Source organism: Raphanus sativus, chromosome 9, assembly GCF_000801105.2.
Source record: "Raphanus sativus cultivar WK10039 chromosome 9, ASM80110v3, whole genome shotgun sequence".
NCBI lineage: Eukaryota > Viridiplantae > Streptophyta > Magnoliopsida > Brassicales > Brassicaceae > Raphanus > Raphanus sativus.
In genome coordinates, this window is record NC_079519.1 from 591,697 (window position 1) to 607,017 (window position 15,321).

Genomic DNA, 15,321 nt, shown 5'->3' on the forward strand with positions numbered 1-15,321 from the left:
GTAATTCAACAACATGTATAGGTAGAGAATGAATCGACAACATGTTTCCTCGCTTCGTTACCCATCTTGCTGAAATAGTCGTGCATAGAGCAAGGGTAAAACAGACTTCTCACCTGACACATGTATATACATGGTCGGCTTCAAGATTGGCAATAAAAGGATCCCAAAAGATTTGGAAAAAGGTACAAAACGGTGTAGAGAAAAGAAGGAGAGGAGGAGCACGTGATGGATGATAGAATACAAGAGAGAGAAACCTCCGTGTTTGTTTTACGTGTCGCTTAATAATTCGTGGACAAATACCTTTATTGTCTACAAAACATGACAAAATAGCAACTCCCGGTCTCCTCATCTTGCAAATGGTCCTTTCTCTCCCTCTCTTTTATTTATAACTGTTTTGAATCTTTTAATTGTTGCATAACATCATTCTTTGACAATTTGACCGTAGGATTGTTATCAGATATAACATTGCCATTTCACTTGTTTGCGTCGATATTCGTCTCGTTACCAATAATGATCTCTGAACACATTGTACACTATTTAAGTTCGAGTTGTTATATTTGAACTATATACAAAACCATATATAAGGGAAAAAAAGTGAGATCTTTTAATTGGCTGCAAACCACATGAATCAACCGAGCTCTTTTTGTCGTTTTGATAACAAACGTAAACCCTTTTTTTTTTTGCTTAATGTATCCAAAAAATATATACAGTCACTACAAAGGAAAATAGAGTTGTAGCTTCTCCCGTGTCCTGTTCTATTTCATTTTGTGTGTTATTTTTAGCCTCAGAAACATGTGTTTAGTGGTTATCATATGATATTTCACAAAATTTGAAGCATGTTGATTAGTGTGAAAAGCTATTGAGAATTTTACTCTCAAAGACACAATTCAAGTTTCCAATTACCTTAACAGACACATTGGATAATGAAGGCACTTTTTCATGCTAAATTGACCAATAAACCCTTTAACTAATATGTAAGTGAGCTTGACTACATTCTCTAACTAGAAAACCAATTAGAAACTGAACTAGCAAATAATATATTTATCTTTCTTTTTTAAATTATTTTTTTTTCTCGAAACCAACGAGACCAACTTCTTTTCTATACATTCTTTTATGACAATAGATTATAATTCCCAAATTCTAAAGTGTCTCTCTCATTCTCGAAGAACCTTAATCCCTTTCTCTATTTTTTTCTCTTTCTTTTGATCCAGAAATTGGAAAAAATAGAATGTGCTAAAACTTTTTTCTAAATCTCTAAATCGTGTAAATCTCATGAACGAGACCAAACCTAATCCCTTTCTCCCTTTTGATATATTCTCGATCTAGACACTTCGACAAGGGAGATTAGAGGAATTGCTCCTGAATCCATGTCTCCCTTTCTCTATTTCTTGTTCCAAACAATTTTTGTGTGTTTATTCCGCCACCTGTTCTTTCTGCCGCTTAGTTTCACAAACAACCAATGACATTGAAGGTTAGATTCTGATATCAAAGCAACTACCTAAGTCTAGTTTATCTTCTCTATCCAAACCTCAACTCTCTTGCTTTTTGTTTAAAATTTTGCAGAGACCAGAAAAAGACCACAGTGTCTTACTTGTGGATGAGATAGTTATGGACACGATTGTTGTGTATTAATTTCTTGTGGACGAGATAGTTATGGACAAGATATTTGTAGACATAACACTTTTGTAAAGAAGCTATGCAATTAGATTTTTGTGTTTCTTGTGGACGAGATAGTTATGGACAAGATACTTGTGTATGATTTCTTGTGGACGAGATAGTTATGGACAAGATACTTATGGATATAACATTCTTATAAAGAAGCTATGCAATTGGTTGTTTGAGTTTAAAGTTTTTGTACAATCAAATGGAAGCTCAAGCATAATGTCTTGGACTTTGTGATCTTATGAACCATGCATGAGAGAATGTGTGCTGATTCAAAGATATCTGAAAACTTTCCTATCATCTATAAGATTCATGGATGATGATTTGTGGATGGTGGTATATAAATATATTTATTGTGGATGAGTTCTTTGTGGTTAGAGTGTCGTGGATGGTGTCTCCTGAATATGTATATAGGTATTTCATGGATGAATGTATTGTGGAAAGTAGAAACAGAAGCTGAGAAGAAACAAGTTATTCACATCAACAAATATTTAAAACATAAAATTATCAGAAACAGAGTTTTTTTAGCTATATACCACCATCCACAATCTTGTCCATGAGACTTCGTCTGCAAAATCTCTTGCAAGATTGAAAATCTTGTCCATGAATCCTTATCCACGAGACTTTATCCACAGATTCACATATCTCTCATCCACTATTTTACCATCCATCCATAAATATATATGTATATATATATATATATATATTATTGTAATTTTTACAAGAAATATATACATTATGGATATCAAAATGTACAAGAAAAAAAGTTTTATTTTATTTTATGCATAAATATTTTTTTTGCATATTATAATTTACAATAATGATTGATAAAGTATGTTAGATATTTGTCTTTTTAAAACTTTGAATCCTGACCGTTAGGTTAGATCAGACCACAAGTGTAGCTTCTCTTCCTATCTCATTTACCACCGATTGTACTTACACCTTTAGCATTAATTACAACCAGAGAACCTAACTAGTTATGAAAGAAATCAATCCTACAATTTCAGTCAATCTCATCGTTACACAAATTTAGGATAGTTTGGGGATAAAAAATACAGCTGTTACAATAAAGTGTGTCAATGAGACAATGTGTCTTTTGGCGTGAAACAAAAACACAATGTGTCTGTCCATGTAACTCTCTCAAAGCTATTAAATCATAAAATAAGGAATCTTCATAGGAGGTATCAAATCATTTCATTGCTCCTAACCTTTCACCAGGAAATGATAAATCCCCCCCCCCCCTTTTTATTTATTAACCTGTTTTTTTTGCTTGTAAACTATTTATAACCCCTGCTGTTGCGATCTTTTAATTGTGCATCACATCGTTATTTGACAATTTGACCGTAGGATTGTTATCAGAGATAACATTGCCATTTCACTTTGTTTGCGTCGATATTCGTCGCGTTCCCATACATTTTGGCATGCACATTTTACCAGCTAATTCTTGAAATTCTTTTCATTTCCTATTTCTCACACATATTTAATTTACTTTTAGATGAAACGAAAATAAGCTAAGAGACAGCGACTGGGAGGAGGCAATTGGCCGTCGATCATGCAAGAGAGAGAGAGAGAGGGAGCTGGATGAACGACACGTAGCCGGTGGATTACGTCTGCGTTCCGGTAATAACTTTGTTTACTAATTTTCAAATAACTTTTTTTTTCGTTTTCCCTGGAGTATATACTGGTGCTAGAGATGTACGTGTTCGTGAACACCGGTGCCGTGGTAGTGCAGTCTCATCCTCGAACACCATGATTCCCATGTTTCTTGCCGGTAGCTTCTCCCACACGTTCCGTACCCACCCCCACATATCTCGATCTGGAGCCCAAGTTCCCGGTTGAAGTCTTCAGAGGAGAGATTGGTTTGTCCTAAAAATTCACATAATCATGATAATATTTCTCATAATTAGCCTTGTGTGTTTTTCATTACTTGAAAGCTAATTTTAAAATTTTGTGTGACAATTTCATAGTTGTTGATCATTTTAAGTTATTCTGTTGATTGTCATATGTTGTTTTCAAATTTTTATATTATTGCCTACTTTTTATTCATTTTATTTTGAAGTGTTCACTATATTATGAGTAATTGAGTAAGGATCCAAAAGAACAAAAATAAATTAGTGTCAAAGTAGACACTAAATTCTATTCTTAAAAGAACGAGGTAGATTGATTTAAACCTATTGACAAAAAAAATAATGATGAAAACTTTAGTGAATGGAATATTATCCATATAAATCTTCTTAGAGTCAATGTTAGTGCATTTGCATGAAGGATTAGATATAAAAGAAGTTGTTTATGGTTTATGCATTCACTAACAATTTCAACTATCTCATCACTATTGCATATATTAAATTATTTTGTTTGTTTTGCAATTTTGACTACACATGGATCTGACGAATTGTGAATTCAAGAAGATGTATAGGACATAAGTGATACATTCAATCTAAAGTTAAACAAATGGCACAAAAGACAACCTCTGAGGCTATCGTTCACCAAATTGATTCAGACATTCAACCGACTAACCTCACTTTGTGATCACCATGACTTACCTCAGACCTGCTCTAGATATGGACAAAGATATGTACTCTCCCTGAAAGTTGACACAATTCTCTTAAAATATGCTATGTTTTTTTCTGTTTTACTTATTCAAATCTTTCAATTCTATACAAACAATTGAACGTGTGACTAGAACATTGGGAATACTGTTTTTTTTTTGTTGATCAATAATATTCACAAGAATTTGAAGTCTTGGAGAGGTGGAACTTCACATATAGCATGATTGTTATGAGTTTTAAAATCTTTGAAACTGAATTAGATGTTTAGGTTTTTTGTCTCGTGCTTTCATATCCTTTCACAGTGTCTTACTCTAAAAGAAGAAAAGTTACATGAGGGATATTCAGTGAAGCAGAGGAACATAAGCTGTGAAGCAACCACAAAACTGAAGTGATTTTGGTTTGCAAAAGTTAGAAAATGCAGATTCTGACATATAATACACCATGTTTGGAACATAAAGTTTATAAACTAATCTTTGATCTTTTGGCAAGTTAGCTTTGAGGCTTAAGTTATTTTAAGGATTCCATTTGATGTAACAGAATCAGCTGTAGTGATGAGAGTGACCATCATGATCAAGACGCCTTTCAAGGTTTAACCCCAGGCCTGCCATTGGCTGCAACATAGATAAAAAACACTCATCAATACACAAATCCTCTAGATAACCAAGCTAAACCATCTAATAGAGAAACTATCAGTGAATCCCAAAGGCACACTCAGGTTCCAATCACCCAGAAATCAGATTCCATGTAACTCGTTTTTCTCCATTCTAAAATGCTCACCATGCTGAAACGTATTATAAAATTATTTATAAGGATCAAGCAAATACCAATTCTTATATTTCAAAATAGTTGATGTTTTGGTTTAATGCATTAGAATTAAAACATACACTTTTACTTAGAAAGTATCATAAAAATATATATAAGAACTTATTCAACTAATCATCAAAATAACTATGAAACATCACTGGTCACACAATCTTTTATAAAACTAAAACTAATATAAAAATAACAAAACATTATGCATTTTGAAACATCAATTTTTTTTCAAAACATCATCTAATTTAGAAATATTTGTTATTTTTTTCACGAAGCAAGTGGTTTTTGCAGGAAAACTATCAAATGCACAAGTTTGTTACCGCTAAATTGATCACCAAGTTGTTAGAGAGAGGTTCCCAGTGTAAAGAGGTTATATCTTAGAGGGCATTAACCCATTATTGAAAACTAAAGGTACGTTCCTTACCAAAACATTCTCTTAAATAGTTGTTGGTACTTCACTACGTCCATTGTTGGTTGATCTTTTTGTTGAATAAATTTGTTTATCCATTTTATTTAGTCTATGATTGATAATAAGAAATAATTTTTAAAATAAAGTTATAAAATGATGTGCTCTAAAATGATATGTTTCTACACAAACAAGGATGTTGAAGACAAGTCTTTATCATTAAAAATAAACTCATTTTTTTCAACACTCAAACAAAGAGAAAACAGCCATCAAAATCCTAAACATTCAAATTATAGCAAAAAAACTTTCAACTCATGTTTGAGCCAAAAAAATCACCTGTTATTGAACTTACGAAGCGAACGCAATACCACTATGCTACGGAGGCTCCTGATACTATTGTATGTGTTTAAAATTTCATTTTCATTCAGATGATCTTTTATTTTCAACTATTTTTTATTTTCACTTTTTGAAATTTATTGCTTATAACTTTCAAATTGGGCAAGCCTTTATACATTATGGGCTTGGTGATGGAAAAGTGGATAGGGTCTTCACTTATATTTTCTGATGTTTTCTCAGTTGCAATATTCGAAGACCAACCGGTGAATGAGCACGTTTGTAAGTTACATATTGCTTTTATGGTTAACGTCTCAAAGATCTTCTCAAGTGTTGTTGCAGGGTAATCAGCTGCACAACTTGTTAGCGCTAAGCTGATCACCGAGTTTGTTAGATAGCCTTGCCAGTGAAAAGAGGTCATATCTTAGAGAGCCTTGACCCATTATTGATGGCGTGTTCCTTACCGCAATTTCTCTCAATTAGTAGCTGGTATACTTACATTACATTCATTGTTGTTTGGTCTTTTCGTTGAATAAATAAGACATCTTTCTCCATTTCTTTAGTTTATGATTGATCAAGAAGAATCATTTTGCATACTGATATTAGAATGATATTTTTTACACAACTCACGAGTTGGTAAGGCTGCTGCTGACTATTCTTTACTAAAATTTGTTATGTTTTTCTTAACTCAAGGTTCCATTTAGACCAACCTTTACATATTTTATGACAGAACAGAGAAAGAAACCACAACAAACAATTAAGCTTCTTTCTCCACCCAAAAGAGAATCAAAGACCAACCCATCTAAGTGGATGCCTTCGGCTCTCTACACTTGGCTAAATCCCAGCCTTACATCAGAACCCCATAGAAACACTAGTGATGAGAAACAGAGTGTTAAAACAGGGGAAGTGACCAAACTGGAAGCACCATTTCCCGGAAAGCCTCCGGTTCCGGTTGGACCAAACGCAGGAGTAGTTCCGTTTGTTAGAGTTGTTCCCGTTGGTGATGTTGTTGATGCACTTGAGGGATATATGCAACCACTTACCAAATCTGCACAAAAGAATAAGGTCACAACTTTTCTCATCAAAGCTATTGACTTTTAGAGATGATTGACTTACTGGAAGGTGGGCTTTGACTGATACTGGCAGTTCCGGAGAAATCACAACTTCCAGAGACTTGAGCTGCTTTCTGAAAGTAGCTGTTAACAGCCCAATCACAGTGGCTTTTGATGTTGTTTGGTTGGTAACAAGGACCGTTATCATGGATTGGATTGCAATCTGCTAAGCTTCCACATGCATAGTCTATTGCTGTTTGTAGCTCTTTCTCTCCTATCCCATCTTTGCAGAGACAGTAATTTGCACCTATAAAGAGAGCAAGAAGAATGAATATATGTTTTTAAATCTCAAGGCATAGATTGAAAAAAAAAGCATTCCTATACATGACTTACTGGAAGGTGTGGTCAAGGCCAATAGAAGCAAGAGACCTAGAAACACTCTCATGATGATGAAGCCTTAAGATCGCTCTTTAGGGGAAGCACAAAATAAACTTTGACTGTCAACCAACAACCAGGCAGACACCAAAACTAAGATGATGGCTTTAGAGGAAATATGCAGAGCTTTTGGAAAATGAAAGCTTTTGGAAAATGAAGTTGTTGTTTCATAAATATTATAGAAAAAAATTGAAAACTGATTGGTTACAAAGTTCCAATTAGGAAACTTCTTCGTTTTTAACATATTGTATAATCTTTTTAGGAAAAAAAGAAGAAAAGAAAAGTATATTTTGCTGAACTATAACGTCCAACGGAAAAAGAAATTGACAAACTAGTATTACACATGGGAGGTATGCAGGGTTCACTCGGGTCGTTGCATGACGTTAGCATCTCCAAGAGCAACTTTAAAACCTCAAATATAAGGTTTTATGTACTCCAAGAGCAACCTCAAAACCTCAGATTATAAGGTTTTGTACAGTGAAACCTTATATTTGAGGTTTCACTGTACAAAACCTTATATTTGAGGTTCATATTTTTTTGGTTTTTATTCCTTTATGTTTTTTAAATTGTTTTCATAACTTTCTTATTTATCATTTTGGTCCATATAATTTTATTTCTTTTATATATTTTATATATGTTTCCATAAATTCAACTTTTACATATAACTTTAAGTAAATAAATAAGTTTTTAAATGAAAAACAAAGCAAAAATTGCTATTAAAGTGGAATAGTTTATTACGGAAATAATAATGATGAATAATTATATTTTCTTAGAAAAAAAAATTCATTTGTAATAATCTTTTTCTTTATATGTAGTTTACTATTACAGTGTAATAGTTTATTAATAAATCATGTTTATAACATTTTATTGTACTTTTTTAGTTGTTATTAAAGTTTTGTCCTTTTATTTGATTTTTATCTAATGTTAAGGACTATAGTGTAATAGTAGAAAACTTTTAAGGTTTATTTTAAGGTTTACCATTGGAGAAGAGCACCTTCAAACCTCAAATATAAGGTTCATCAAACCTCAAATAAGGTTGTTCTTGGAGATGCTCTTAGTATTATATTATGTACTAGGATAGCCCCGCCCTACGGGCGGGATGTAAAAAAATATAATATTTAGTTTTATCTCAATTTGTGAAAATTATTTTTATTATTCAGTTTTTTATTAAAAATCAAATGTTTATCTAGCTAATAAAGAAATATCATTTTTATTATGTAATTATTTTATATTTCCAGTACTTGCATTATTCTTATAATTTTCTATGTCAGGGCTAAGTTTGATTATATGTTTGTATTTTGTTTTGTGCAGCATATATTTTGTATTTATGTTTATATGTATATCTATTTGTTATAAAATTTAAGTCATTAGGCAATTTTTAAATTATTTCAATGTCTTGTTGATGAGCATGTTCTTTTAGCTGTGAAGACATGTTTACAGTGAGTGCTTAGAGTAAGTTATAATGAAAATAGTTAGATCCTAGCCAGTTATGTGTTTAGGTGAGTGGGCACTATTGCCTGGTGTCAAGTTATAGATTTTTAGTGGTGCTTAATGCTTATCTATTTCTAATGGAGCAGTCTTTTCGCTTAGCTCTGGAACGTTACATCTCGTTTTTTTTTGTACATATTTTACATGGGTCTAAGAAGTAGAAGTTTTAATAAGTATGTCGTCTAAGTTGGGGTATATATGTGTCTTCTGATTGTGTAGTAATTACTTGGGTATTGTAGTGTGTTCTTAAGCTCAAAACATATGTATTTGAAGGGCTTTATAAATTATAGAACGAATGTGTATTTTCAATCTTGAGCCATTGGTTGTTTAGTTATGCTTTATTACTCGTCATTGGCTTATTATGAAATGTATCCACAACCGAACGCAAAGTATTATATATTTGTATTATTCGGTTTTAAGTTATTCTTTAAACTCAGACCATTTTAACGATAGCCAAGAAAAACATAGAAAACTCCAAATGAGGAGAATTTTTATTTAGAAAGAAACATTGATGCCTATGCATTATTCAAAGAGGAAGTCTGACTCAAGAATTTGAAATTTAAAATAACCAACCTTGATGCCTAAGCATTATTGAAAAATGAAAACTGACTCGAGAAACTTCATCATGTTCACTTAAGCCTTTCGTGCCTTCTTGAACACATTCAAAGTTGTTGAAAGGCATGACCACTGGAGGATGATCTTGCCGATGAGGTTTCCACACGTTCGTTACCTTCGATACCAACGTTAGGAAGGGCTGAGATGTTCCCAGGCAAGTCGTCTCCTTCACCATCATCACCATCCTGATTAAAGAGAAACACATATCTTAACTTTCATTCTAATAGAATCACATCCACAGTCTAGACAATCAAAATGTAGAACAAAAAAAAATTCTTTACAACCTGAGGCTCGGCTGTGATCACGAACTCATTCAGCTCAGATATGCTCAGTGGTTTCAACCTTGACGTATCCTCTCAGAAATGCAGGTCTGGGTTGTTCAGAGTGTTTCTCGAGACCAAACTTTAAGTAATGGAAAGTTGTGTGAGGGTGTTATGGATAAAGAACATGAGAAACTGAATGTGAATATAATAACTTAAGAGTCGACAAAAACTTACTCGGAAAACAAAATCGTCACTGCATTAGCCTCTTTGTCGAAAAATATATGTGTCCCCTATGTGGCATTAAGAAAAGGCGGCCTAAAAGAAAAAGATTTAATGGGTGTTCAAGAAGCTATTATGTAGCCACGTTTAACCAAGAGAGTAATATTAAATTAGAATAAGTGAATGAGTAAGGCGCAGAAATTAACGATTAAAATTCACTGAGGAATATACGTCCTACAATCTTAGGATCAGCAATCTATGTATATAAGATCAGATAATACTCAATAATCTGAAACATTCAATACCTCCACCCATTTTTGGGTTAATGATTGTAGCAACAATCACCCTGAAACAGATCAAGAAAGGACACAATAAGCACTTGACTATACATACTATGTCTTGCCTTAGACAGGAACCCGAATGTAAGTAGCTTACAGCATGTCTCGACTGTTGAGGACAAATAGAGGAACTTGACTTGTTAAGTAGTTATTACTCAAGAATCTAAAGCACAAAAAAAATCAGTTTTTTTTTCCAAGACACGGGTTAAATCATCAACAAAACTTTGATCATTTGAAGACATGTAAAGCTATAATCCTGATTCGTAAATGTAACTGGAACTGGACCAGTTAACATGTTTGAGCTTAAATCTCAGCAACAAACATTTTTAATGTGAGATCTTGGATCCAATCATTAGAGCCAAATAGATGTGGCATGAGAGAGTTTTGACTTACAGTGTCTTTAGTTGACACACATTAGTAAGTCGTCATCCCCGGGTAAATCCAAGCTAAAGGATTCACAACAGGGTTCCTCGCATTATCCGCCCATAGTACAAAACTCAACAGAACCAAGACATTACAATATCTCAGATACATCACACAACACAGCACCACCGAACTGCCGGTTCTCTCTTGTCGTAACATCAGAGCATTCATTTTCACTAAACTTCCAAGCACTGGGTATTTTCACTTGCTGTAAAACCATTGGGTAACTCATACCTCGTCAGAAATAAACGATCTGCAAAAAAAAGAACAAAGAGACGATAAGGAACCTTAAAATAATCTACAGATTAAGAAAATCAAACAAACACTGACGTTTACTATCTCGTTTACTGCGATGGGTGGAAAGAAGGCGAAAGGAGTGATCGAAACCCAAGAATCGTCACACAGACGTCTGCATCTCAGTCTCTCTAGTGATGATTTAGATGATCGTGGTGGAACCCTACATCACGTCTCTAATGGCGGATATCGACGACTATGGTGGAACCCTAAATCAGGAAACGATGAGGATCAAGACCATAAGTAATTCACGCAATCTGGGCTGGCTTTCTTGTAAGACAATATGAAGCCCAAACATAACACACCGATATACCACATATAAAACACACCGTTTCAATAAGAAATGGACAGGTGTCACTCTCTTGTGAAAGTATTTGATGACGTGTCCTCTCTAGAAGAGAGACACCTTTTCTTTATAATAATAGATTTAACGCTTTCTGTTTGATCTGTTATTCTTAGTATGCAGGGTTGTGTTTGCCAGTTGAAGACCGAATAGAAGAGATGCACTGAATAGGACCAAAAGTTATAGTTTTCTCTTTTCATAATTTGCTTGTTTAACAGTATAGGCCATTTCTAGTGATGCTTTTTGAAATTTTATATAACTCGGTTTTACTATTCAAAATAAATAATAAATTTACATTGGAAACAAAATTTAAGAAACTTTTAAAGTGAGCGTAAGAAAAGAAAGTCAGAAGTCAACTTTTGTCTGATAGCTGAAGTAGCCACCGATGTTGAATGACAAAACAACGAATCATATGAATGCCACTCAAAATTAAAAATTTATGGAAAAAAGGAATATAGTGTAGCTAGTTTTCAATTAGCCACTAGGCTAGTATTTGTCCCCGTACACCACAAGTTAACTGATAAAACCAAGTTCCTTAATAAGCAAATATAGGAATTCGTAGGTTATGTCAAAGTAAACTTGATTTAATAGATCCTTTATATTAGTTATAACTTCTATAAAATATACGAGTCTAATGACTCTAATCATGTAATCCGTTTCTTTTGCATGTATGCTAAGCATGCATATACTGATATGGAGTTTTATTAAACTAAAGTGGTTGTAGTTGAGTCGTCCGGGGATGTAGCTCAAATGGTAGAGCGCTCGCTTTGCATGCGAGAGGCACGGGGTTCGATCCCCCGCATCTCCATTTTATGCTGCATCGTTCTGAGCTAAGAAGTGTGAGAGAGTTCATTCACACGGTTGAAAGAATTGAAAGAGATGATTTTGTAGCTAACTTTATCGCTAAGCAAACGTTATATTTATAAACAAAAACACTTTTACTTGTAAAATGATTGATTAAAACTTAAAAGTGTACACTTTACTTGTGCTGGACAAAGCGATAAACCCAAACTGCAACCACAATTTTCAAGCGTTATTGCCCTCCAAACTCTCTGTTCAAGTAATCCACAAACTGCCTCTTACCACTGTCTGCATCAGTTGGTAACGGTGGCCCGCTGAAATCAAAGGAGACGATCTATCTATCCCATCACGAGAAGGGTACAACTCAAAGAGAGGTATCCCATCGGTTTCTCCTCACAGGTTTCTCAAACCTTAGCCACTACAAGGTTGCCCACAAATCACAACTAGTGCCATTGGTTTCTACAAAAGGGAACCCACACAGGACTTTTAGATTCGATTCAATCGCCAGGACAAATATAAAGCATCAAACTTTCAATAACTTGCTCAACAAGCGACATCATGAATACATCATAAATCAATGATTCATGAAGAATCAAACAAAGAGAGCATCACAAGAGAAAAATCTACACTTTAAAATGTTAAACTATATAATCTAATCTCTCCTTAATACATTTAAATAAGTTAGTTATTTGTTAGTTATTACACAAAGAGTTGTAACTCTTCATAGAGAGGTGTGTCTCTTCTTATTATTGATTCGATCTCTATATAAAGATCAATCATTTGTTGTAAACATTTTAATCACAGAATCTCAATAAAGACAAAGTATTTCCAGACAAGTATACAAAAATTCGTAACTTGTTGAATAAGCCTAAAGCGTCTATCTTATTTCTTATTCCGAACTCGTGTGTAACACACTGTGATCTTTGTGTAACACAAGCGGTTGGTAAAAGATTAACATGGTATCAGAGCTTTACGTTTGAGAGGACGAAGAAGAAAGCACTATTGAGAGAAACACTTTGCGTGGAGAATAGAGGACTTTTGCATACGATTTATCAAGGAGGATGACGATGCAAAATCACAATCAAGTTATACCCATATTCGATGGGGAGAAGTATAACTTCTGGAGCATTAAGATGACAACCATTCTCAAGACAAGGAAGTTATGGTCTGTGGTTGAAGAAGGCGTGGCAGTGCCACCAGCACAAGTGAATGATACCCCTGAAACAACGAGGGAGAGATCGCTTAGAGAAGAAGCGATGACGAATGATACAATGGCTTTGCAAATTTTGCAAACTGCCGTATCAGATGAGATCTTCTCACGGATTGCAGCATCATCAACATCCAAAGAGGCGTGGGATGCAATGAAGGCAGAGTATGAAGGCTCTCCTCAGGTTCGTTTGATTCGGCTTCAAACGTTGCGAAGGGAGTATGAGAATCTGAAGATGAACGAGGATGAAGACGTTAAGACCTTCACGGATAAGTTGGTTGCTTTGGCAAATCAATTAACTTACCATGGAGAGCAGAAGACCGATGTTCAACTCATACAAAAGATACTCATCTCTCTCCCAGCCAAGTTCGATAGCATAGTCAGTGTATTGGAGCAAACAAGCGATTTGACTTCAACAAGGATGGCAGAGTTGATCGGGATCTTGAAGGCTCATGAAGCAAGGCTGGCTGTAAGAGAAGAAAGCACAAGTGAAGGAGCATTCGATGCTCGTGCTAAACAGAAAAATTCTGGTGTCCCACACGACAACTCAAAGCGCGTGGAGGCAAGAAGTGGTGCGGTTTCTGCAAGAAGAACAACCACAATGAGAGTGAGTGTCTGAAGAAACAGAAGAAGGATGATCCAGAGAAGGATCACAAGAGTAACAAGAAGTGTTACAACTGTGGTAAGTTAGGCCACTTTGCGAATCAGTGCTACTCAAAGAAAAAGGAGAAAGCACATCTAAGTCTTGAAGAAGAAGACCTGAATGAAGACCACACGTTGTTCAGTGCGAGTGAAGCAGCAACAACAGTGATGGAAGATGTCTGGATAGTTGACAGTGGAGCAACTAATCATATGACAAAGGAGGAGAATTATTTCTCAAAGCTTGATAGGAGTATCAAGGTTCCAATACAAATTGGAAATGGAAGCATGGTCATGACAGCCGGTAAAGGAGATATCACTGTCATAACCAAAGGTGGCAAGAGGACCATCAGAAATGTGTTCTTGGTTCCTGGTATGGCGAAAAATTTGTTGAGTGTTCCACAAATTGTTTCAAGCGGATACCGGGTGAACTTCCAAGAGAAGAGATGCATCATAGATGATGCAAAAGGCAGGAGGATAATGGATATCCCAATGACTCACAAAAGCTACAAGATCAGGATGAGATCGGCTCAAGAAGAAGGAGCCATGAGCGCAAGTGAGCAAGCCAAGATGGAGACATGGCACAAGAGACTTGGTCATGTAGGCGACAAAAGGTTGCAACAAATGCAAGACAAAGACTTGGTAAAGGGGTTACCAAAGTTTAAAGTCAAGAAGGAAGCATGTGAAGCGTGTAGGCTTGGAAAGCAATCACGCAAGAGCTTCCCAAAGGAATCTCAAACTAAGACAAGAGAAAAGCTTGAGATTGTGCATACTGATGTATGTGGACCGATGCAGCACCAATCTATTGATGGAAGCAGGTACTTTTTGCTATTCTTAGATGATTATACTCACATGTGTTGGGTATACTTCATGAAGCAAAAGTCAGAAGCCTTCTCACTGTTCAAGAAGTTCAAGGCAATGGTAGAGAAGCAATCGGATTGTTCCATCAAGACGTTGAGATCAGATGGAGGTGGTGAGTTCACTTCACAAGAATTCAACCGGTTCTGTGAAGAAGAAGGAATCAGTAAGCAAGTTACTTTGCCTTATTCACCACAACAAAATGGTGTAGCAGAGAGGATGAATAGGACCTTGGTGGAGATGGCTAGATCGATGTTGGCAGAGCAAGACTTACCACTCAAGTTATGGGCAGAGGCGGTATACACTGCTTCATACCTTCAGAACCGTCTACCATCAAAGGCAATAGAAGATGATGTCACTCCTATAGAGAAGTGGTGTGGACACAAACCAGATGTGTCACACATGAGGATGTTTGGTAGCTTATGCTACATACATATCCCGGATCAAAAGAGGAGGAAGCTAGACGTCAAGGCAAAGCGTGGAGTCTTGGTTGGATATAGCAATCAATCCAAAGGCTATAGAGTTTTCATTCTGGAGAATGAGAAGATTGAAATATCAAGAGATGTAGAGTTTGAAGAAAACA

The 15,321-nt window shown here is 35.2% G+C and overlaps 1 protein-coding gene, 1 long non-coding RNA gene and 1 other non-coding gene across 8 annotated transcripts; 1 reads left to right on the forward strand and 2 right to left on the reverse strand.

Moving 5' to 3' along the window:
* Window positions 1-6,406: 6,406 nt before the first annotated feature.
* Window positions 6,407-7,413, reverse strand: LOC108831509 (PLASMODESMATA CALLOSE-BINDING PROTEIN 3). The gene is made up of 3 exons (XM_018605050.2): window positions 7,209-7,413; window positions 6,880-7,122; window positions 6,407-6,811 (listed from the first exon to the last, which is right to left on the reverse strand). The coding sequence occupies exons 1-3, from the start codon at window positions 7,258-7,260 to the stop codon at window positions 6,588-6,590; spliced, it is 519 nt and encodes a 172-aa protein (XP_018460552.1). The 5' UTR covers window positions 7,261-7,413; the 3' UTR covers window positions 6,407-6,587.
* A 1,786-nt stretch (window positions 7,414-9,199) lies between these two features.
* LOC108831506 (uncharacterized) lies at window positions 9,200-11,170 on the reverse strand. Of its 6 annotated transcripts, XR_001946372.2 has the most exons (7): window positions 10,927-11,168; window positions 10,567-10,849; window positions 10,271-10,336; window positions 10,141-10,181; window positions 9,851-9,931; window positions 9,638-9,755; window positions 9,200-9,538 (listed from the first exon to the last, which is right to left on the reverse strand). It is a non-coding gene; the product is annotated as an uncharacterized LOC108831506 (long non-coding RNA). The 6 variants fall into 6 exon arrangements; XR_001946370.2 differs by having other exon boundaries at window positions 10,271-10,849; window positions 10,927-11,169; XR_001946367.2 differs by having other exon boundaries at window positions 9,851-10,181; window positions 10,271-10,849; window positions 10,927-11,170.
* A 798-nt stretch (window positions 11,171-11,968) lies between these two features.
* Window positions 11,969-12,041, forward strand: TRNAA-UGC (transfer RNA alanine (anticodon UGC)). The gene has a single exon. It is a non-coding gene; the product is annotated as a tRNA-Ala (tRNA).
* Window positions 12,042-15,321: the final 3,280 nt, after the last annotated feature.

What these genes read in the sequence shown, in the direction of transcription:
- LOC108831509 (XM_018605050.2), bottom strand. Translation starts at nt 7,260, where the DNA reads ATGAGAGTGTTTCTAGGTCTCTTGCTTCTATTGGCCTTGACCACACCT. An exon ending in GGCCTTGACCACACCTTCCA is followed by an intron (nt 7,123 to 7,208) that starts GTAAGTCATGTA and finishes CTCTCTTTATAG; the next exon opens with GTGCAAATTACTGTCTCTGC. An exon ending in CAGTCAAAGCCCACCTTCCA is followed by an intron (nt 6,812 to 6,879) that starts GTAAGTCAATCA and finishes TCTTTTGTGCAG; the next exon opens with ATTTGGTAAGTGGTTGCATA.